At 43.1% G+C, this 21499-nt stretch overlaps 3 protein-coding genes across 6 annotated transcripts; 1 reads left to right on the top strand and 2 right to left on the bottom strand.

Annotated features, from left to right (window-relative positions):
• Nucleotides 1–57: 57 nt before the first annotated feature.
• On the bottom strand, nucleotides 58–2621 carry tmem127 (transmembrane protein 127). 3 transcript variants are annotated; one of them, XM_079349321.1, is made up of 4 exons: nucleotides 2521–2621; nucleotides 1849–2166; nucleotides 1603–1767; nucleotides 58–1522 (listed from the first exon to the last, which is right to left on the bottom strand). In XM_079349321.1, the coding sequence occupies exons 2-4, from the start codon at nucleotides 2084–2086 to the stop codon at nucleotides 1212–1214; spliced, it is 714 nt and encodes a 237-aa protein (XP_079205447.1). In that variant the 5' UTR covers nucleotides 2087–2166; nucleotides 2521–2621; the 3' UTR covers nucleotides 58–1211. The 3 variants fall into 3 exon arrangements, with proteins under 3 accessions (XP_079205447.1, XP_079205448.1, XP_079205446.1); XM_079349322.1 differs by having other exon boundaries at nucleotides 2430–2584; XM_079349320.1 differs by having other exon boundaries at nucleotides 1849–2584.
• A 759-nt stretch (nucleotides 2622–3380) lies between these two features.
• On the top strand, nucleotides 3381–5896 carry ciao1 (cytosolic iron-sulfur assembly component 1). Of its 2 annotated transcripts, none has more exons than XM_079349288.1 (7): nucleotides 3381–3772; nucleotides 4181–4329; nucleotides 4412–4523; nucleotides 4610–4698; nucleotides 4785–4986; nucleotides 5116–5182; nucleotides 5552–5896. In XM_079349288.1, exons 1-7 carry the CDS (start codon nucleotides 3634–3636, stop codon nucleotides 5784–5786), a joined length of 993 nt encoding a protein of 330 aa, XP_079205414.1. In that variant the 5' UTR covers nucleotides 3381–3633; the 3' UTR covers nucleotides 5787–5896. The 2 variants fall into 2 exon arrangements, with proteins under 2 accessions (XP_079205414.1, XP_079205413.1); XM_079349287.1 differs by having other exon boundaries at nucleotides 4785–4989.
• Nucleotides 5897–6045: 149 nt separating this feature from the next.
• On the bottom strand, nucleotides 6046–20332 carry snrnp200 (small nuclear ribonucleoprotein 200 (U5)). The gene is made up of 44 exons (XM_079349274.1): nucleotides 20060–20332; nucleotides 19627–19790; nucleotides 18451–18622; nucleotides 18150–18342; nucleotides 17986–18041; nucleotides 17788–17886; nucleotides 17530–17682; nucleotides 17329–17428; nucleotides 17111–17247; nucleotides 16937–17014; nucleotides 16608–16781; nucleotides 16363–16500; nucleotides 16105–16260; nucleotides 15812–15982; nucleotides 15519–15712; nucleotides 15292–15415; nucleotides 14532–14681; nucleotides 14181–14423; nucleotides 13902–14090; nucleotides 13604–13801; nucleotides 13367–13519; nucleotides 12297–12377; nucleotides 12082–12165; nucleotides 11703–11809; nucleotides 11493–11611; nucleotides 11253–11407; nucleotides 10974–11163; nucleotides 10718–10891; nucleotides 10443–10603; nucleotides 10120–10347; nucleotides 9815–10006; nucleotides 9509–9687; nucleotides 9244–9395; nucleotides 9039–9147; nucleotides 8813–8921; nucleotides 8527–8716; nucleotides 8250–8414; nucleotides 7979–8100; nucleotides 7707–7850; nucleotides 7435–7611; nucleotides 7170–7330; nucleotides 6987–7068; nucleotides 6809–6901; nucleotides 6046–6705 (listed from the first exon to the last, which is right to left on the bottom strand). Exons 1-44 carry the CDS (start codon nucleotides 20102–20104, stop codon nucleotides 6556–6558), a joined length of 6411 nt encoding a protein of 2136 aa, XP_079205400.1. The 5' UTR covers nucleotides 20105–20332; the 3' UTR covers nucleotides 6046–6555.
• Nucleotides 20333–21499: the final 1167 nt, after the last annotated feature.

The following is a 21499-nucleotide window of genomic DNA, read 5'->3' as shown; positions in this document are numbered from 1 at the left end:
ATGCCAATGTTTGATAAATCAACATTTAGTTACAGATGAGAAACATGAGAGGCAAGATATGGCATTAATTTTATTCAGACCACTTTTATGTAGAAACAATCAATATTTACATACTGGTGATGAAAGTAAAGCAACAATTTTAGGAACACAACGCAGAAATGGAGAAAACTAAGCAACAAACAGTCAACTAGAGTCACCACATCACAGTTTTTAAGCCTCAGCTGAAACCTTGTGGGAGATTTCCTACGAGTTTCTGTCTGAAGGGTTTAAAATTTCGCACACAAAAGAACTCATGCATAGAAAACACATACTCACACTGTCACGCATGGTGATCACAAAGTACAAATCAGGTTTCTTTCATAAATCAAATACAAGAAACATAACCAACTTTTGCAACAAGGTTCAAGGGTTACTAAATGTCCTCATTGTGAAACATACAGAAAAGTTTCTGCATTTCTCAGTGGCTCACTCTCAGCACACAGTCCCAGGCTGATCCTTTTTTTAAACACCACATACAACGTTCCCACAAAATGTTCCTTGTGTTAATGTCAGTACAGATGTGATGAAATGAGACGAAACCAGTGACTGATGTCTAAAAAGCAAAAGGAAGGAAGGAATACACAGCACAAACTAAATAATAAATAATAGGGTCCATTTGATTTCATATAAAATAATTGTCTAAAACAAACTCAGTGTGTGTCTGCATTTGTGATGTTTGGGTAAAATTAAAACCAATAACAAGCATTAAAAAAATGACATCAAAATGATGCTTAACAAAGCCCTATCCATGTCCAACCAAGAGAAATACAACCGCGGACAATGTGCCGACAGCCCAGCCTCAATAAATGGCACTGATCCAGCTGTGGCTGCTCCATCAGTTACATGTGAGGAGCCATATTGAGCACTTCTTGCAGTTTAATTTGCTTCACATGTAAGAACCAAATCCTAAAAGCCATTTACATGCAAATTACTGACAACTTCAGTGGTGAAAGTAAGAATCAAATCCTAAATTTCTGCCACCACTAAAGGAAGCTTTCATGCACCCAAGCTCTGTCAGTAAAGAAGTTTTTGCGCCATCTGTGCACGTTGTGTTCATTGTGGAGGGTATTTTGCAAAGATATCCGTTTGATAAAGATTGGGATTTGCTCATCAAGCCAATAGCCGTGCTGAGAGAGAGAGAAGCGCGTGTTAACAAGGTCAGTCTTGTGGCATTAGGGTGTGTAGGCAGGCGGGGGCTGGAACTGATTAGCAATGTCATAATCAGCAGGAAAAGTTTCACTGCTGTCTTCCATTTCAGAGAGCAGCTCTAAAGCCTGTTCTTCCTCCTCGGTGGGGTAATGGCGAAGGAGGTTCGCAGCCGTGGCAAGGATGGAGGCTCCTCCTGCTCCTGCCACCAGGTAGAAGCTGATGGCAAAAGTGACGTATATGAAAGATCCGTGGTACTTTTTATGCTGCTGCTGTAGTGACAGGATGAGCTCCGAGGCCCAGTAGCAGAAGCCTATCACTGTGGCACACTGTAACACTAGTGAGAGACAAGGAAAACTATTAAGCACACAAAAATGACAAAGACCTGAAAACAACTCCAGCAAGGTGGATTTATACCTGTTAAAATATGAGCAAATGCATATCTGCGTGTAATCTTGAGTGCAGGGTGCTTGGGTCCAAACACATCCAAAAGGAAAGCAGTCAGACTGCACAGGATGCCCAGGAAACAGAAGGCAGCGATCACCCTTAGAAGTAGGATGGTCTGCGGGTTCACACAGTAATCTGGAGGAGAGACAGAGAGTTAAAGTATTACAAGTGAGCTACTTATCTGCACACTGTGAAAAGGCTCGTGTTGGTCCTCACCGTCCAAAAGCTTGGGATCAATGTAACCCAGCACGTCTGCCACCCCCAGCTCTTGTCTTGGACAGGTGCCTCCGTGAACCCGGAGCCAGGCCGGTTCCGCCAGAGCCGTGCAGAGCGCGGTGATGGACAGAGCTCCGGGCAGAGCCGACACCAGGCTCCGCTCCGGCTGCTTCGGCACCGAGCTCCCCCCTCTCCTCCTCCGGCCTCCAGGAGCAGTGGATCCCGGTGGGGCATACATGCTGCTCCACACTCCTGATCGCCTGTGTTGATCTGTCAGATGATTGGACTGTCGCTCGATCCTCCGGTCAGGTCAGACACCTGAGGAACAAGCTGTTTGTTTACCTGATGATGATGACAGCTTCACAGGCGCACAGAGTCACAACTAATGTTTCCAAACGATGTTTAAGCATCAAACTAGCAGCTTAGTATAAAAAGGAGAGGTTATGTGACTGACGGAGAGACAAAAGAGAGATGGCCTTCAGGCCTGTTAGCTTCCTTGTTAGCTTTTCAAGCTAGCTCACAACGATCACAAAATGTCATAAAAGTAAACTTAATAGAAAAATAATAAGATAAAATCTAACCAATAACTCATCCAGTTAAAATCCTGCACGAAAAAATCCAATCAATGTGGTACAGAAAAACAAAGACAAAACAAAACAAAAGGAAGCTCACTCTGGCTTCCCGTAAAATATTGACTTCCTTGTTCACAACATTCTTCTTCGTTAGTTCATAATGAAGCAGAATAAAGGCTATTGGAGATCAGTGCCTCCGCCTAGCGGTGACTCTCCAAAAGACACTAAAGACAGGCTAAAAAACAGGATTACCGACAGATAAGATCCATTATTTTTCAAACCTTGTAATTTTTTTAGTTATCAAAAAGAGTGTCATCGTATAAATAAACTGGGGAAAAAAATCATATATTATGAAAAACAAACAGAAAGAAAATTAATTAAAGAACTCTAAGACCAGGAGTAGGTCTAGTTTTGTTTTGGTAATAAATCATTTTTAATTTCAGTTTGGATTCGATTATTGTCTTAATGTAAATATAATCAAACTATTTTATGTAAATGAGGTTGATAAGACAATCTGTTGGTTTATTCCAGAATTTATTACCATATTTCTTTAAGCATATTTTGCTCTTCTCGTCACTGCACTATTGTCTCATGTAGGCTTGTGCAAACAAGTTTTTGTTTATTGTTTAATATTGAATGTTGTACATAATCCTTATTCATAAGCATACCTGACCAATAACAATGTTTCTTATTTTGCAGCTGATTCATGGCAAAAAAAAGAAGAAAAAAGAAGCAAACAAAGTATCAACAATCATAAACGATGAAAAAAGGGAGAAATATATATTTCATGATGTGGATCAGCGTGAAAAGTAGAGCATGTATTTATCAGATACTGTAAATATGAATAGAAATATGTGGAAGTATGGACGATCATGGAGATATTTCTTTCCAGAAGGTGGCGGTAATGTGCCTAAAACCCGTTTGACAACCCGCGTAACAACTACAAAACAAGAGCAAGAACGTCCCATAATGCATAGCAAACAGGAAAGATTGCTGCATTTCCGATGTCGTTGGTCTTGTGAACTCTTGTACTTTGTTTAATTGTGATAATAAATCCCTGTCATTTAATGCTGCTCTCATTGTCACGCGCACGTTTATTTAGAGTAGGTGTTTGTTTGCGCGGGTTGTTACCATAGTTACAGTGTGTCTCATTTATAGCTTTACCTGACACGAGATAGCAGACTTTTACATTAAATAAATACTCAATTCAGAGATGAAGGAGGGTTTGACCCTGGTTCAGAGACTGAGCGCACACCCGGACTCACGGTGCTGGTTCGTGAGTTGGAACCCGACCGGGACCCTGCTGGCCTCATGCGGAGGAGACAAGGCCATCCGGATCTGGGGACGAGAAGGTAAGCTGTTCACAACTTAAAGAACAGGACATTAACCTGCAAGACACTGAGGTAAGTTACCCTCAGACACTAAATAAATCTGGTTTTTACTTCTCAAACAAAAGTCAAATATATGTTATTTAAAATATGGAAACTGTATTTGAAAACCCACACAGAAACTTATTACAAAAAACCAGAGAGAAAATGAAATCTTACTAATGCTCTTTATTATTATTCCAGTTAAAGTTAAGTTTCTTACCGGTTTGCCATCACATCCTGTGTTTCCTAAACAGTAAACCATTTTCACTTAAATTCATATTGCCGTAATCAGACCTGCCTATTAAAATAAAGTGACATTAAATAAATATCCAACTCTGTATAAAGTGTCTTATTGTGTGCAATTATGCTCTTGCCCCTGTCTTTGTTCAGGTGACTCCTGGGTGTGTAAGAGTGTGCTTCAGGACGGACACCAGCGGACTGTGAGGAAAGTGGCATGGTCCCCTTGTGGGAATTATCTGGCCTCTGCCAGCTTTGATGCAACAACATGCATCTGGAAGAAAAAAGACGATGATTTTGAGGTCAGATATACGACGTCTTCATGTTGTATCTGCTGTACTTTTTGTAAATTTTGACCTAAAGTTTTGTGACCTTGTCTTCCAGAGTTTGACGGTGTTGGAGGGACACGAGAATGAGGTGAAATGTGTGGCGTGGGCACCTTCAGGGAATCTGCTTGCAACATGTAGCCGAGACAAAAGTGTCTGGGTCTGGGAAGGTTTGTTTTGAACGTTGCGTGATCCTGATCCGTGCTTCTCAGTGTTTATGAAACTGTTTTGAAATCATTTTCTGTGTGCTTTACAGTGGATGAAGAAGACGAGTACGAGTGCGTCACGGTCGTAAACTCTCACACGCAAGATGTCAAGCATGTTGTTTGGCACCCCACCCAGGAGGTAGATCACAGCCCACTCTTTTCAACCGAATAAATGCTCACTGTGGCAGATGATAATCTCACTGATGAAATTGTTTGTTTGTACAGCTTCTAGCTTCAGCAAGCTACGACAACAACATTTGTATCTACAAGGAGGACGATGATGACTGGGAGTGCAGAGCCACCTTACAAGGTCACACGTCCACAGTCTGGGGTTTGGCTTTTGATGCAGCTGGACAGAGACTGGCCTCCTGCGGTGACGATCGCACTGTGAAGATTTGGAAGGATTATTCCGATAATAGTGGACAGGGTGGGGAGTTTTTAGTGATAGTTGGCAGTGGCATAACTTTTGACTTAAATATCTGTATTATACTTCCAGTATCTGGAAGTGTTACATTTTGCATCATTTAATTACTGTGCTATGTTCCCCCCCCCCCAGATTTGTCGTGGAAGTGTGTTTGCACTCTGTCTGGGTACCATGGGCGGACAGTGTATGATGTTGCTTGGTGAGCTCTTCATATTTGTATGGACACAGTGCAAACTCAGCCGTTTTTGGGACTTTTAGTTTTAATCAGCTCCTCAATATTTATGCAATCAGCCAACTGAAGCTCTATACTGTTTTTCTTTGTTCCATATGAGACGCAAATTCTGGTCGAACTTTGGGAAAATGCAATTGAGGGGAAACATGCTAAGTCTACCTGAGCTTTGTTGTCTTCAAATAAATTTAAATAGTTCAGCCATCTTGTACCTTATAATACATTCAAAGCTTTTTCTCCCACATTTTGATTGTGTGAAAAAAAGTACCTAATTTGAGATCAACTGTTCCCAGCTAAATTTGGCCTCTCACAGGTCTGTACGTCGTTCTCTTTGTTCAGGTGTCGACTAACTGGAGCAATGGCTACAGCCTGCGGCGATGATGCTGTGCGAGTGTTTAAGGAGGACGAGGCGTCTGATCCAGACCAGCCCGTTTTCTCTTTGTCAGCTCAGGTGTCTAAAGCTCACAGTCAGGATGTCAACTGTGTCGCCTGGAACCCAAAGGAGGAAGGACTATTGGCCTCCTGCGGCGACGATGGAGAGATCGCCATCTGGAGATTCAAAGCAGAAGACTGAATACAGAAAGACCTCATGAAGAGCAAAGCAGCTAGTGCAAGTTACACTGGGAACTTCATGGTCCCGAGGTCACCACTCATATCTTCATTAAACATTTACAGCTAAACTGAGCTTTGCCAGTATTCACCCTTCTTAACCCAGTTATTACGCTTCAGCCCTAGTTGTGCTTTGTGAGACATGTTTCTATATTAAAGGTTCAATTTAAGAATTTTGTGATTCATTTTTGTAAAATTAAGTAAATGAATAAAAACAGTAAAAAAACATTGCGACTTCTTTTTATTGCAAAAAGTATTCCAGATAGTACATCATACTAAAAACATTTAAAGCAGTCCAAGGATTACATTAAACAAAGTCCAAAAATATAACTGGACAGTTTTAACTTTAAAGACCCAATCTGAAATCAGAGCAGCCTGCATTGATTATTTTGATTTGTTTGTATTTCCGACTCATGAAACTGTCAGTGGATGAAGTACACAGTAATTAACTTTGTACACTCCAACCCAGACTGGGGCTTCATGAACAACTTATTAAAACAGGAGTTTGTCATGAATCTATAATGTCTGCCTATTGAGCAGTCAACAGATCCTGTACACTATCATTCTGGACTGGTGCACGTCTCTCAGGGGATTTAGACTAAGACAAAACTGGACTGAATACAAAAAACGGGCAGAAGTTATGACATGAATCTGGCAAAAATATCTACAGTACCAAAAAAAACCAAACTGATAAAACAAATTGCTCCTGAGACATAAAAAAATCAGTTGACAGATTAATCTGAGTCACTGTCTCCCTCGCTGTCAGCCTCCTTCACATCAGTGCTGAACTTGTACTCCTGGTCACAGCCCATGTATGCGTCACTCATGAAGTAAAGCGTGTAGTTATGAACGCCCACGGCTGGAGCAACAAAGTCCAACTTGACCTGCGGAGGAGGGGCAGAACAGATGAACATTATGAGACCTATGTTGGCTTAAAGCACCTTTCTTTTTGTTCAGAGGCACGACGACGCAGGGAAGCTCACTCACCTTTGCTTTCTGCTGCAGAGTCAGCCTCTTGATGGAGATGAGACTGTTTGATTTGGGGTCTCCGATCACAACCCACCAGCCCTCCTCGCGTTTCTGTAACAATGACAAAGGTTTACAAACGATACAACGACTGGAATTCATGGAGACTCTCAGAAACGATACAACGAATGGCGCATACCTGGGGGAAGAGAGGTGCAATGACGGGCCCTGTGACCTCCTCCTCTCTCTCCAGCTGAACCTGGACCAGAACTGGACTGCCACTGTGAAAACCAACAACATATGCATCACAATTTGCCAAAGACTTAACACTGGTTAAATATCCCACTTATCCTTTCCAAGCAGCCGTTTCTTCTGTACGTACCTTTTGATGTTGTCCTTTTCAGCCACTTCGTACGAAAGCTCGATGTTGGGGTAGCGATTACAGAAGCGAGCCACGTCGGCCATCTGAGCGTCTGAGAGCTGCAGCAAAGCGGTTCTATCTTCATCCTCCATCTCCATGATGTCAAAGATACTCTCCACACCCTGAGGAGAAGAGCAAAGTTAAGATGGTGCATGTCCAAAAGTATCAAGGGGGAGACTTGGAGTGTATTGCGTGTTCTGGTTAATACGTTGAATTGCTGGGATACCTTGTCTGTGCAGCGCTTGATGTGCTCCGAGGTGAAGAAGGGCAGCTGTTTGAGGTACGAGTCCTTGGACCACATGGCCTGAGTGACCATCTGAGCGAGCTCCATGGCTGCTAGTGCAGGACTCAGCCAGCCATTACTGGACAGCACGTCAACACAGGCCTGGATAAGACGAACAGCCTGCAAACAGAGGACGTGGTGGGTTTCATTAAATACACCCTGGAACCTTTCCGAGAGAGTTTCTCCACACTGACAAACTCCTCTCTGCTCTCTACCTTGCTCAGGATCTCCTCAGTGTCGGACTGCAGCTCAGCACTCAGCTGCATCCTGGAGAGATGAGCCTGCAGCAGCAGGTTTGTCTTCACGTGGGGATCGTTGAACTTGGGGTTGTTCAGTTTGTGGGGAACCTTCTGTGCCAACTACAAAAAAAAAAGAAGAAAAGGACAAAAAACGGTGTTCAAATACATCCGTTTCAATGCAAGGACAGAAACATAAGTGACATTACTATGGTGCAGAATCAGATGAGTAGGGTTGGGTTTTTTTTTACCTGTCGGAGAAGTGTGTCCTCGTGATGTCTGATGGGAATGTGCTTGTACTCTGCAGCGTTGGAGATGATCTCGATCAACCCTCGGATCTTTGTCTTGGCATTAAGGGACATGCTGAACAGCTCTGTACCAAACATAAACAGACACACGGTCAGTTTTAATATACGTGTAAATTCAACCCATTTGTGAATCATGAAGGAGTTTTAAGAAGATAAAAAAAAAGTCATTGATCACAGATTTTCAGTGAGTTAGTAGAGTTGTATTGGCACAAACCGATGGTGGTGTAGTTGATGTAGTAATAGGCAGCGATCATGCCCAAGTTGAGCGGAGCTACATCCATCTCGTCCTCGATGCTGATGCACTTGGACTGTTCCAGGTCGTGTAGCGTGTGTTCCACCAGCTCAGACAGGTGGTCTGACAGGTGACGATGGGACATGCCTGACAAGGTAAACACAAACCTTGACGTTTCTTTTTTTCCCCCAGTACAAAGTGAAATCATCTTTGAATAAAGTGGTTAGCTTTTTTTAAAATCCAGCAGGGTGAAGCTGACCTTGCAGGTTGTAGTAGTTGGGGTTCTGGGTCATACGGCGGTAGAGGAATGTCCACGTCAGGTAGTCGACGGCGTCCTGCTTGTTCTCCACGGTCTTGGTGACGATCTCAGCGTTGAAGTGGTCGTGGAGGCAGTGGTCCAGGTGAGACTCCACAGGCAGCGGCTCGTACAGAAACTTCTTGAAGAAATCCTATTAGAGAGAAGGACACCGATCAGTTCCTTTTTTACTGCTGCTCAAACACTGTTTGAGAAACGTGCTAAGGACAAAAAGGACTGGCCTCCCTACCTTCTTGGAGCCCTGACACATGATGACGCAGCGGCCCTCATCATCCAGCATGGGTCTGTTGGCCTTGCCCACCATCTGGAGGACATCATATATGGGATAGTCCACATATCTGAGAGAGAGGGAGGGAGAGAGAGAGAGAGAGAGAGAGGCCAACAGCGTTACTTATGAAACACACATTATTGTGTAGTACACACATTAAGAAGAGCATAAAACTAGTCAGCCTTACGCATGGATTTTTCCATTGTAGTACTGCGTGTCCATGACGATGACCAGGTGCGCAGAGACGTTAATGCCCCAGCAGAGTGATCGGGAGGACACCACCACCTGAACAGCACCTGTTGGACCCAAAACACACCAAAAGTCATGACTTACTCTTCTCACTTAGTCAAAGCAGACACCAGGCGAAGATGCAGACCGGGAATGGGACGTACCCGAGTTGAAGAGCTGCTCCACAATTCTCCGCTCAGTTGCGGAGAGGCCCTCGTGCAGGTAGCCCACGCCATTTGCAAGAGTTTCTTTCAGAGTTGGGTCATTTATCTTATCCAGGAAAGGAGCGAGGTCTTTCTCTGTGCAATGCAGGAACCTGCAGAGTGGCAAATGTTTCATTGTATTTCATCAGTTCAAGATGTTACGGCATGCTTGGTTCTGCAAAAGGTCTAAAGCTCTTCTTTAGGAATCTCGTTATAGATGTTATACCTTTGAGGAACCACATCAGCGGCGCAGAAAGTGAGGATGTCGATGGCTGTGAGGCGAGTCTGTCTGCGCGAGGGGACGAACACCACGGCAGGCTTGGAGGGCGAGTGCTTCATGATGGCATGATAGACGGGCTTAGCCATGGACAGCAGGCGAGTGTGAGTGTGACTCACATTGAAGCCCTAAACAGAGGACAACTAATCAGGAACCAGACAAATCTGCAAACACTTTGAATGAAAAAAAAAAAAAATGAAAAAAAAGAGAGAACTCCTTAATTCTTGTGTTTGTACTGTCCCATTGTTCACAGACCTGGATGTGGAGCTCCAGAGGAACAGGCCTGACGTTGGGGTGGAAGTTGAATGTTGCCGTGGTGCTGCAGCCGAGCCAGTGAGCCACATCTTTGGCGTTGGACAGGGATGAGCTGAGCGCCACGATGCGGATGGGACGTTCGATCTGGGAGGAGATGTACCTCATTCTGGAGCAGATGACCTCCAACACAGGCTGATCAACAGAAGTGACAGATATGAACTTGTTGCAGTTTACATGCTGAGTGACTGTCACGATACACACCTGAAGTGCATGACATTAAACACAGAGAGGTTAGGTGTTCTTACTCCGTTCTCTCCTCCAATGAGATGCGTCTCGTCCACAATGAAAAGGCTGACGTTCTGAACGTTCTTCCTCTGTTTCCAGCGACGGGACAGGATATCCCATTTGTCGGGGGTGCTGACAATAATGTCACCTTTTCCCAAGAGCTTCAGGTCTGTGCTGGTTTCTCCTGTCAGCAGCACCACCTTTTTGTTCAGGATGTCCTGGAACTTCTGGTGCCAGCTGACGAACACCTAAGAGACAAAGATAATCGGAATAATAAATGACTGACAACGCAGAGAGGAATACACTGAAATCGTCCCCCCTAAATCTTCCAAAATGAACATACCTGTTCAGCCAGGGCTTCCATCGGGGTGATGTAGACACAGCGACCCTCTGCGTTGTGCAGCAGCATCCTCAGAATAGCAAACTCAGCACAAATCGTCTTTCCACTGCCGGTGGGAGCTCCGACAAACACATTGTCATCACTGTTGTAAACTGCGTTGAACACTGAGGTGACAAACACAAAACAATTCAACGACAAGTTAACCTCTGAACAAGGAGAAGAAAAAAAAGAAGAAAATAAATACAGGAGTAGCTGACACTTTTTTTCCTGTTCTGTACCTTGTGTCTGGATGGGGTTGAAGAAGGGGAATTTGTTCTGGTAGAGAGCCTCGAAGGCGGAGTTCCTGAGAGCGGTGACGGGCAGCGGCTGCAGGTCCAGCAGCTCCGTAGGTGGAGGGTACTTCTCAGGCAGGATCAGGTGACGGAAGGAAACAGGGAGCTGAGTCTCGCAGGCTGCAGAGTGAAAAAGCAAAGTGAGAGTCAAAATGGTAACAGACGTGTCATGTGAATTCTCAAACACATTAAAGTCACTTACACAGCCATCGATCGGATACAACACGGATGAAGTACTGCGGTGGAAGTGGCTCGAACACTGGGACAAAGAAGGTCACCAGGTGTTCGTCCTGGGCGTACTTTGCTTTGAGCAGGAAGTACTCGTGGTGCAGGATGACCTCACTGTCCACATCCTCGACCAGGATCCAGAAAGCTTCAGATGATCCATGAATCTAAGGTGGAGAATGAAAACGCGTCACCTTCCTGCGAAATACAAACAGAGGAGGAGGTGCTGCTGCACTCTTTGGGTCTAATGCCTGACCTTGTCATCCCACTGGAAGTCAGGCGTGACGGTGAGCTCCACCTTCAGTGTGGAGCGCGTGATCGGCTGCAGATGGACAGCCAGGTCCAGTTTGGCGAACTGGTGGACATATTTGTGGATGGTCTTTCCCATTTTAGGCATTCTGATCAGCTCGCCTGTAAAAATGAAAAAATGTGAATCTTCGTTAGTCTCTCTGTGTAGAGGAAACTGCCGAGTGTTTTGAGTGGGAAGAAAACTCACCGATCTCATTGTGGTTGAGGTCGTAGAGGCGCTCGAAGGGGAAATTCTTCTTCTCGATTTTCTTGATCACTTCCTCTGGAAGCTTCTTGAACTGTCTCAGTGGAGACATGGACTGCCACCTGTCAACAACAGAGATACAGAATATGAGCTGCCTGTCCTGGTATCTACTAAAACACAGTGATGCCTGATCTACAGAGATGATGAACTTACATTCTCTTGTCAATCATCTTGCAAAGATTCATGGTCTTGTCTGTCAGCTGAGCCCAGCCTCTGTTGAGCACAATCTCAAATATGGCGCGCATTAACCTTCCAGCACTCTGAAAGGAAAAACAATGACATCACGTCACTCTCTAAGAAAAGACATTTCAACAACAACCAGAGCGTTTCCCTTTAACGTGCCAGTCAATTTTATTTCCTCTCTCCATGGGGATATTTTTAACCTTCATATCAGGCTTCGTGACTTATCAAGTTATCGTATTCAAGAACTTGTACGACAAGAGGAAAGACATAAGTGAAAGCCCTGATTCAGAGAGAACACCGAATGTACAGAAGTTGACCGCAGCAATAATGAAAAAAGGATTGTGTGTACCTGTGTGACGTACACCATGTCGGCCATGAGAGCAAAGCCTTCCAGTTTGAGCTGCGAGATGTACGCCTGGAGCAGCACGTTGATCTGGAAAGGGAAGACGCAAAACACAAGGGTTTTTTGGGGGGTTTTTTTAATAAGAAATGCTGATCAGCCAAAAACACAAGAGAAACATATTCTGAAAAATGAACACAACCATCATGTTCGACTCACGGTACCTTAGCACTGGGCTCCTCGATGCTCTCCTTCACAGGAATAGGAACTCTTTCCAGCAGCTTCTGCAGCTCCAGCTTCTCCTCCTACAATAGCAAACCACCGATCAGTATCTGAACTAAGTATAAAGTATTCTTTCATTGATAAGAAAGATCCACCAGAACCAATGCCATAAACCCCAGTGAGCTAATTAGATGTGGATAAACATGAAGTACTTCTCTGCTGGAACAGGACAAAAAGGATTGGGATTATCTCGACCCTGTCAAAGTTTGGACTTTTTATTTCTTGTACTAAAATACTACACACCCGATCGCATCACTCGGTACAGATAAACTATCTCACTTATTTTACCAGACGGGGATGTCCCCTGTCCCTGTCTCATTACATACAGGAAAGGTTCAAAGAGGACATCTCAGAGTATAAACTTGATTTGAGAAAAAGCTTAATATTCCAAATCACAAACACATACTTTCTATTTTTACTCTTTAATCAATTTCAATATCTTTGGATAAATATTACTCCAGAATGTTCTGGACTTTTTCAACAAAATGATTTAAAACTTAACAAACAACGCAGCATTTAGATTGGTTGGCTAATTTTCCAATTTCATAAGCAGGATGTATTACAATGTTCGGATTAATATTTTGTAATATGAATAATAAATCAAGAATTAGGAAAGCTTTCTTGAAAAGCCCCAAAAAAACCAAGTGTTGGATTGCTTTATTACTGGCCCTGCTTTCTTTTAGGCAGCACACAGGATGCTGATTGGCTAAGGATGGAACATTAAAGCAGATTCTCTCAAGTATCTAAGTGAGAAACACTGATGTGGCTTACAATGAATTATTTCTGCTCACAACATTTCCCTTTGTCAATGTGTTCATGTGTTTTGGGAGTATTTTTTAAGTAGGACTTAAAGAGCCGTGTGGCTCCATCACTACGACGTGGTCACCTTTTATAGACTTTATAGAATAAAAAGGAAAGACATACTCTTTTCTCTTTCATTATAAATACATACAGAGTGTATAAAGGCATGAACATATTAATCTGAAAGAAGCTTACAGAAACAATACCATACCTCTCTCACAGTGATGTTCCTGAACTCTGAGGAGAGTGAGAAGACCCTGAAGAGCTCAATCTCACTGAGAGTGGGCTTCAGCAGCTGGTTGTAAGTTTGTATGGAGTCGTGGGTGATGTAGAAGTGACTGGCAATGCGTCCCAAGTCTGTCACCTTCAGGAAGAGACGAGCAAAAAGTCAGGATTTACAGCTCAACTCATCACTTCTGATGAGATGATAACTGATAGATATTCATACCTGGAAGCTGCCAGTCCTTTTGTCGTACTTGACGAGGCTGTTCTTGTCCAGGACGTTGGCAGCCGTGTGAATCAGATCTGTCCTGCGTCTCTCCAGAAGGGGGTCTATACTCCGGTCGTCGTGCGAGACACCGTACAGAGTGGGATTTCGAAGCATGCGAACATACAGGTATGTGTAACCAAGCCAGTTCACGGCATCCTGACACGATCAAAGAGACACAATTAGATGAAGGATATGAAAACAAAAGAAATGAACATCTCTTCTTCTAATTGGTAACGTGCGTTTACATGTCACAAACCTTTACGGTCTGCACGTTGCCCAGCACTATCTCTGCGTTGAGCATGTCGGGCAGCTTGCCCACCATCTGACTCTCTATAGGCAGCTGCTGGTTGAGCAGAGACAGATAGTACTGCAGCTCTCCGTGTGAGGTGATCAAGATTCCCTCTCCCTTGGTGTCATACTGAGGACGGCCAGCTCGACCAAGCATCTGAAAAAAAGAGGGAAATCACAGGGTAAATACCAAACTTTAAAAGTGCAAAGCATTTTGAAGTTTTGCAATAAGGAAGCACAAACTGACCTGTAAAATATCCAGGGCACCCAGTTCGGTCCACCTGCCTTTCTCTGGGCTGTAGACCTGAGTCCCTTTGATGATCACAGTGTGTGCAGGCAAGTTCACACCCCAAGCCAGAGTGGCTGTGGACACCAGAACCTGGATGTGGCGATCAGCGAACAGATCCTCCACCAGCGTACGGTCCACTCGGGTCATGCCAGCGTGGTGGATAGCGAAGCCGTAAGGCAGCAGATCCTTCAGCTCTAGATTCTACATAAGAAATGTGAAATATCAGTCTAAGGGTCGAGCCCTAAAGAAAGGTCAGTCAGCTATCTCTTTGTTTGCTGGTGTGAAGTCCAGTCAGAGGCATTAGCTCACCTTGCATTGCTCCGCCTCGGTTCTCAACACTTCAGTAGAAGCTGAACCCTCTCTGAGGAACAGGCCAAGCGTGTCCTTCTCTAAACACATGTCTCTTATGGCCCTGGCCGTCTTTCCCGTTTCCTTCCTGGAGTGAACAAATACCAGCACCTGAAGGAGAAAAAACAATCAATTCTATTTATTACCATTAAATCAGCGGAAAAGGAGCCACAGCTCAGATTTATACAGGTCGCCTGCTTGGAGCTCTGCAGCCTCCATACATGAAGCAAGCGAATAAAAAAAATAATAATAATAAAATCCAATAAAAACAAAATTGAATAAAAGTAATAAAATAGAGCAAAGTAAAACAAGGTAAAAGAAAGGTCAGTAGGAGAGTATGATGTTACAGGATTAAACTGTCACTGAGATTGTTCTTTTAACTTGCTGATATTTGATTTTTAAAGCACTGAACTTCAGAAAAATAGACACGACAGTGATATGTGATCCTTCCACCACCAATATATTTTCACATTTTCTGGGGTATGGTTTTCCAAAAAGGCAATGAATACAATGTTCTCTTCTCTGTTTTTAAATGTGCTAGTTTCTATTCACACCTGAAATACATTTTGTCGATTTCACTTTAGTAATTCCTAAATGCTCCAGTGACCGTTCAGCGGTGAAGCAATTCGCGTTTTTCGGCTGATTTGATTCGTTTGAATGGATACATTTGAAAAAACCACATCCCTTATTGTAAGACCAAACTTAGCCGGGCTAGACCAACCTGGTTCTTTCCAGCATGCTCCATGATCTTTTCGTAGACAATCTCATTCATGATCTGGAAACGCTTGATGGCTTTCTTCTCTGTGATGCCCACGTATGTCTGCTCCAGCGGCACAGGACGGAAACTACAGCGAAAAAAAAAAAAAAAAAAAAAAAAGTCTCAGACACAAAATGTAACAGCTTTCAACACAAAGTGGGATCTTTGTGTTATTTTTCCAAACAGCATACCTGTTATCAAAGTAGAAGAGGCCCTTTGCAGGATCTACACGCAGGCAGGTAGCTACATCCTCGTAGTTGGGCAGTGTGGCGCTGAGGCCAAGAAGGCGCACGTCCTCCTGAGTCAGCTCCACGTTACGGATGGTCCTCGCCACCAGAGATTCCAGCACGGGTCCACGGTCATCGTGCAGAAGATGGATTTCATCCTATAAGACATTCACTTTGTTATCAATGAGTTCGTAACATATCCCGACCTCAAATTTGACACTTGCTTAACAAGCGTTCAACCCATCTGCAGAACTTACAATGATAATGAGCCGCACGAGCTGGGTGTAGGTGCGCTCTCCACCTTTACGGGTGATGATGTCCCATTTCTCAGGTGTGCACACGATGATTTGTGTGGCGTTGATCTCCTCTTTGCAGAGCTGGTGGTCTCCTGTCAGCTCGGACACTGTGATGCCGTAACTCGCCAAGCGCTGGAAATAAACAGGAAGCGAGTAAATCACAGCGCTGTAGTAAATTGCTGATAATAAAGTACCGGTCATTTTAAACAGCTGATTGATATATCACAGCATATGAACACATCTCCGAGTCTCACCTTGCTAAAGCTCCCCACCATCTCCTGCACCAGCGAGCGCATGGGAGCGATGTAGATGATTTTGAAGTCGTCCACATTGATGGTTCCGTCCAGGTTAATATGCTTTCCAATTTCTCTCAGCATTGCCATCAGAGCCACATTGGTCTTACCAGCTCCCTGTGAGCACAAAGAAGACGAACACGATTGAAGAAGACTTCAGAGAAGAAAAAAAAAACAAAAAACTGGACATTGCTATTGGCTTCAAAAGAGTTTTCTTACCGTGGGAGCACACACCAACAGATTCTCATCTGTCTCCATGGTGGTCTTAAACAGCTTACTCTGGATGCGGTTCAGGGTTTTGAATCCTTCAAATCCAGCCTGTGCGTACTTAGGCAACTTCTCAATGGCAACGAGCACCTGATGAAACAATGATTGTAGGACATGAACGCATCTGAACACCTGATTTGAATGCACATTTTTTGAGTTTTGTCATTTAGTTAGGCAATGACACGTAAACAACTAACCTCATCATCCGCAAAGGGCTTGGGTTTTAGAGCAGGCACGTGAACTTCTTCATAACCTTTGCGCTGTTTGCGGAATGAGCCGTCTGGCAGCTGACAGCGTTTGTTGGCCATGAAATGACTCCCCTGTGTGAAGGTCAGGTCCTCAAGGTCCAGCAGCTGTCGAGGGGCCATGGACTGTCGAGGCGAAAACGATGTCAAAAAACATGGTCAGCTTATGTGAATGCAGTGCTTGACAAATGTCAGACTTCTGACTGACACAGTGAAAAATACCGCAGTGTATATAACCTGCCTACATGACGTGCAGGTGATTCATAAACACTGTTGTTTACCTCTCCGTGGTCAGTGTCCATCGCTTCTAAGTCATCAACCCGAGACTTCCTCACCCGCTCTCTGCGAGATCGCTCCTCCTAGGTTCACAAAGCACCCCAGAAAAACAGCAGTTTAAATATCAAATATCCTTCCATGCAATGTTCTACCTTGGTTTCATAAACACACGCTCTTACCCGAATGATGTCTTCCTTCTCCGTCTCTTGCAGCTGGTAAAGAATCTTTGACAGTTCCTGATCAGACTCCATCTTTCCAATGATCCGCTCCTTTTCCGCCTCACTCTGAGCACTCGCCAGCATGGTGCAATACTGAACTGTACGTCAGAATAGAGACAGTGATTATAGACTTCACCAGGCATAGTCAGAATCATAACTGGTTCTTCCTCCCCACTTACTCATGCGGCGGTGTTGCCGGAGGACTTTGATGAAGTCAAAGGTGTTGAAACCGAGCAGCAACACCAGCTGGTTCTCACATTCTCGATCGTCGCTGGCAGTCTGTGGAAAAGGAGGAAAAGATGCACGAGCATTTAAAAAAATTCATACAACACTCAGAGCTAAATCAAGTGTTCACAGCAGGAAAAAAAAGCCAGACAAACCTTAAGAATTTCTAAGACCTCGTCAGCTTTCTTTTGGGAAACAATGGCATCGTCATAGAAACGGCTGAGCTGACGCTGGAGCCAGAAGGCGTCAATGTCTCGAGGATGTAGATCTTTTTTCTTGACTGTCATCACGTCGCCTGTGGCACCAAGCTAAACAAAGAGTCTTTCATTGTCTTTCTGTGTGTATGCAATAAATTCAACACTTCACTTAAACATCCTTCAGTTAAAAAAAAAAAAGTTCATCCTTGCACTTACATTTGCTGAAAGAGCGCAGCCCACACCAGCCTCCTCTCCTTCGCTGTCTTCATCAGAGTGTTCATCTCGTACCTCTCCAAACTGGTCTTCATCCCCCTCCTACAAAAAAATAATTAAGACAATAAGGGAATAAATAAATGTCTACTAAATATCAAAAATAGATGTGTCAATTTGAGTGGGAAAAGCAAATGATCTGACCTCCTCATCGGATTCAAACTGCACATTCACTCCATACGTCTCATCGATGTTGTCATCTGTAAAGAACAGATCAACAATAGTTTCATTAAAACTTTAAGTTCTGCAAACACGACTGTGTATTTGTTACTTTAACAAACAGTCTTTGCTATGTTCACTGTTCGTACCCATGTTCTGTAAATCCTTGTCTCCTCCGTAGTCTGTGATCTTCTTGCCCAGATTAACCAGAACATGGTATCGTGTGTCATCAGCTGGTCCAAGAAGCTGCTCGACTTCACGTCGTCTTTCCTTGTCCCTCATTTTGTCATTCTTCAACACGGCTAAAACTTCGTCTGCAGCTCCACAGAGAATATCACGTGGCTTAAAATTTTTTAAAAAAGAGCAGGTCAGTAAAAGATGAGGTTCAAGTCACAGAGAAGAGACATAAAGGTCAAACATTTTATGACAGCGGTTGAAGTGAACACTGACCTGATCTCCCAAAGCAGCATGAATGAAGCTGAGCAACACCTCATAGGTCTCTCTGGTTTCTTTGGTTTTAGGCTTGTACACAATGCCCACCATTTCATCAATGCCCTCAGAGAGCAGGGTAAAGCCCTTCATTTTGTTGATATCGTGCCTGTCCTCGTCTCTCTTTCGGCGCCTGTATGAACAGAAAAAAACTGGATTAAGTTAAACTCAGTAACTAATCTTAGAGACTGTTGATCGAGTGCTTTTTTCCTGAGCGCTAGTTTCTTTTATCCCCAATTGTTTCCAATTCGTAAAGAGAGTTTGCAGCAGTTGCGTCCTTTTTCAAGGCCCTCTGCTCTAATCGTACCGCTGCCATGAGGGCTTCTGGTTCAAGATCTTTTAGCTTTTCAGAAAGGCGTTGTTGACATCACAATTGCTTTTTTCAATCAGCCAATCATACAAGAGATTGGTAGAGACTTGTCTGATTGGAGTCATTTTAGCATGACATCATTATTATTAAGCATTCAATCCAAGTGTTCCTGAGTGCAGAGCCAACGCTTTTCTTTACAGAAAAAAAGAACCGGCAGGTGGACTGCAGGACTTGTGCGCAAAATATATTTTCCACCGCATGAGAACCATCTTTCAGAGACCCTAAAATACATAAAGATATAACTATATTGATCCCCAATGGGGAATGTTGGGCGTCGCAGCAGTACAGAATCAAAAAAGTCAAAAACTGAATAAAATAGTAACATAAATACAATTTCAAAAATATATTCAAATATTTCACAATAACAGTCTTTGTTTTCCAGTTTACAATTAGATTTGAAGTCAGACTGTAAAAGGCAAATATTCTTAAGTGATTGCATTTTGGATAATATTTATAAAAACTTTGCTTTGATTAAAAGATCAATATATATATATATATATCTTTTTAATCATTCAGCTGCATTAACTACTGAACACTGTCAATTTAAGTTCTAGTCCCTGTGAATTGATTTAAATCTGTAACATAAAAAAACACAATAAAAACAGATTAAATGTGAGGAAAGAGCTTTCAAATAATAAACAGTATGCGTGGTGGAGAAAACCAAAATAGACTTTAAGTTGTTCAAAGATCAGCAGCACGTTACTCTCATGTGACAGAGACAACACATCATGAACACTAATAAATAATAATAGTTACTGAGTACTGACTTGTCTCGTCTCTCCTCCAGTTTCTGAGGTTTGGTCCTTTGAGACTTGTCTCCCATCTTTGTCCCCTCCAGCTTCCCCACCAGGGACAGCACCTCTCCGGTGGGTTCATCCCTCCGTGTGCGATCGATCAGGGAGCGATCGGCTTGTAACACCAAGTTTGAGTTCTAACAAATCATTTAATAAAAATGCGACATCAAGGTCAGCCAGTCTTCTGAAAAACCATTAAATAAAGTCAACATGCAGGTCAGTCAGCCTGCAGGCTGGGCTACATGCTAACATGCTAACTGCAAGCTAAACATGAAGCAACATTTATTCAAATCAAGGGGATAGTTAGCTGAATAATGTAATGGTAGGTAAGAAGCAAACAGAATCACTCTGCATCCTATCTGTTTATAAAAAGATATGTCCATTAAAAAGAGAGATTATTACTCACCGCTTTGTACTCGTACTGTAAGCTACGTGCGGTCACATCCGCCATGGTGCTGTTTCTATCTTTTCACTATTACTGAAATTAAGTGTCTGCTGACTACACACATCCACAGAGCTCACTTCACTCTGCCTGCTCTGAAGACGCTGGGAACATTGGTGTCGAGTTTATCTGTGTAACATAAGATTGTTTTCTGTTCGACGTTCATTCAACACGGTGCGTCTCTCATACGTTATAAAAGCACGAGCGCACAACAAGCCGCCGCTGCTGCTGACGCGTTTCCTCTTCCGGTGTAAAACGTCAGAGCAGCCTGTGAGAGTTAAGAGCAGCGCCCCCTGGTTGATCTTTTTTTCAAGTTTTAATACTAGTATAAAATGTAAAAAAAAAAAAGGTATATATTAGGTAATGCAGGACAATGCAAGATGAATGAGGGACAAGGCATGAACAATAGTAAAGGGATACTTCACCCATTTACATGAAGCTGTGTATCATTAGAAACATTTTAGTAGTGTTGAATGGTCGTGAATCCAGCCCTCATTTTGCCCTGAGACGAGAAAAATGTGTTTTTATTTTGCTTGAAAGTTTTCTTCATGTGATGCAATATGACGCTTTTTGCATCATATGAAGAAAACTTCCCAGGCAAAGAAAAACACATTTTTTCTCGTTGATTGGATTCATGACAATTCAACACTGCTACCATGTTTCTAATGATACACAGCTTCATGTAAATGGGTGAAGTATCCCTTTAGTAGAAGAGGGGAGGCAATACATAGACAACATAGCAAGCAGGGAGTAATAAAAACATCAGGCAAGTTTATATGTTGAGGGTGTTGCTGCATTATGAACCATTTGTGATTACACGCGGATGCCACGTCCTATAAGTTTAATGTACTGTTAAGTACAATGTGATATAGAACTATTAAAGAGAGAAGTCAGAGGAGGTCCTTTTTTGGCATTTAAGATTTAAGTCCTTGCTAGTGCTGTTTTACCTTTGTTCAATGTTTTGCACCAATACACCAATTAAAATTCCTTGTATGTGTAAATGTACTTGGCAATAGAAAATAATTCTCATTGGGTTTTGGATTAGGGAGACAGGACAGTGGATAGAAGAGGAAATTGCATAGAAAGAGAGAGATGGAAAATGACATTGCGACAAAGAAGCCACAGGTCTTTTTTGAACCTATACAATCCAATTTGAGGACTGTGGTTTCTGTACAGGGAGGGCCATTAACTAATCACTAGCCCAACAGTGCCTGAGTAGAGGAGGTCTTAATACCAGTGTTCTATTGCGCTACATCCTGATAACACACATCTTCCCAAATTCAGTAATACACTTCTTCAAAAAGAGTAAAAGATCATTCAGAATCACACTCAACCTTATGATGTGTACTCTTAAGTACATTGCTGTTATTGCTCTTACTCAAGCTAAGAACAATGAAGACATAA

This window comes from Symphodus melops (genome assembly GCF_947650265.1).
Source record: "Symphodus melops genome assembly, chromosome: 1".
In the NCBI taxonomy this organism is placed as follows: domain Eukaryota; kingdom Metazoa; phylum Chordata; class Actinopteri; order Labriformes; family Labridae; genus Symphodus; species Symphodus melops.
This window is presented reverse-complemented; position numbering and strand designations above follow the sequence as displayed.

What these genes read in the sequence shown, in the direction of transcription:
- tmem127 (XM_079349321.1), bottom strand. Translation starts at nt 2,086, where the DNA reads ATGTATGCCCCACCGGGATCCACTGCTCCTGGAGGCCGGAGGAGGAGA. An exon ending in TGATCCCAAGCTTTTGGACG is followed by an intron (nt 1,768 to 1,848) that starts GTGAGGACCAAC and finishes TCTCTCCTCCAG; the next exon opens with ATTACTGTGTGAACCCGCAG. An exon ending in ATTTGCTCATATTTTAACAG is followed by an intron (nt 1,523 to 1,602) that starts GTATAAATCCAC and finishes GTCTCTCACTAG; the next exon opens with TGTTACAGTGTGCCACAGTG.
- ciao1 (XM_079349287.1), top strand. Translation starts at nt 3,634, where the DNA reads ATGAAGGAGGGTTTGACCCTGGTTCAGAGACTGAGCGCACACCCGGAC. An exon ending in AAAAAGACGATGATTTTGAG is followed by an intron (nt 4,330 to 4,411) that starts GTCAGATATACG and finishes CTTGTCTTCCAG; the next exon opens with AGTTTGACGGTGTTGGAGGG. An exon ending in AAGTGTCTGGGTCTGGGAAG is followed by an intron (nt 4,524 to 4,609) that starts GTTTGTTTTGAA and finishes TGTGCTTTACAG; the next exon opens with TGGATGAAGAAGACGAGTAC.
- snrnp200 (XM_079349274.1), bottom strand. Translation starts at nt 20,104, where the DNA reads ATGGCGGATGTGACCGCACGTAGCTTACAGTACGAGTACAAAGCG. An exon ending in AGCATGCTGGAAAGAACCAG is followed by an intron (nt 14,682 to 15,291) that starts GTTGGTCTAGCC and finishes TTTCTCCTTCAG; the next exon opens with GTGCTGGTATTTGTTCACTC. An exon ending in CAACCCCATCCAGACACAAG is followed by an intron (nt 10,604 to 10,717) that starts GTACAGAACAGG and finishes TTGTCACCTCAG; the next exon opens with TGTTCAACGCAGTTTACAAC.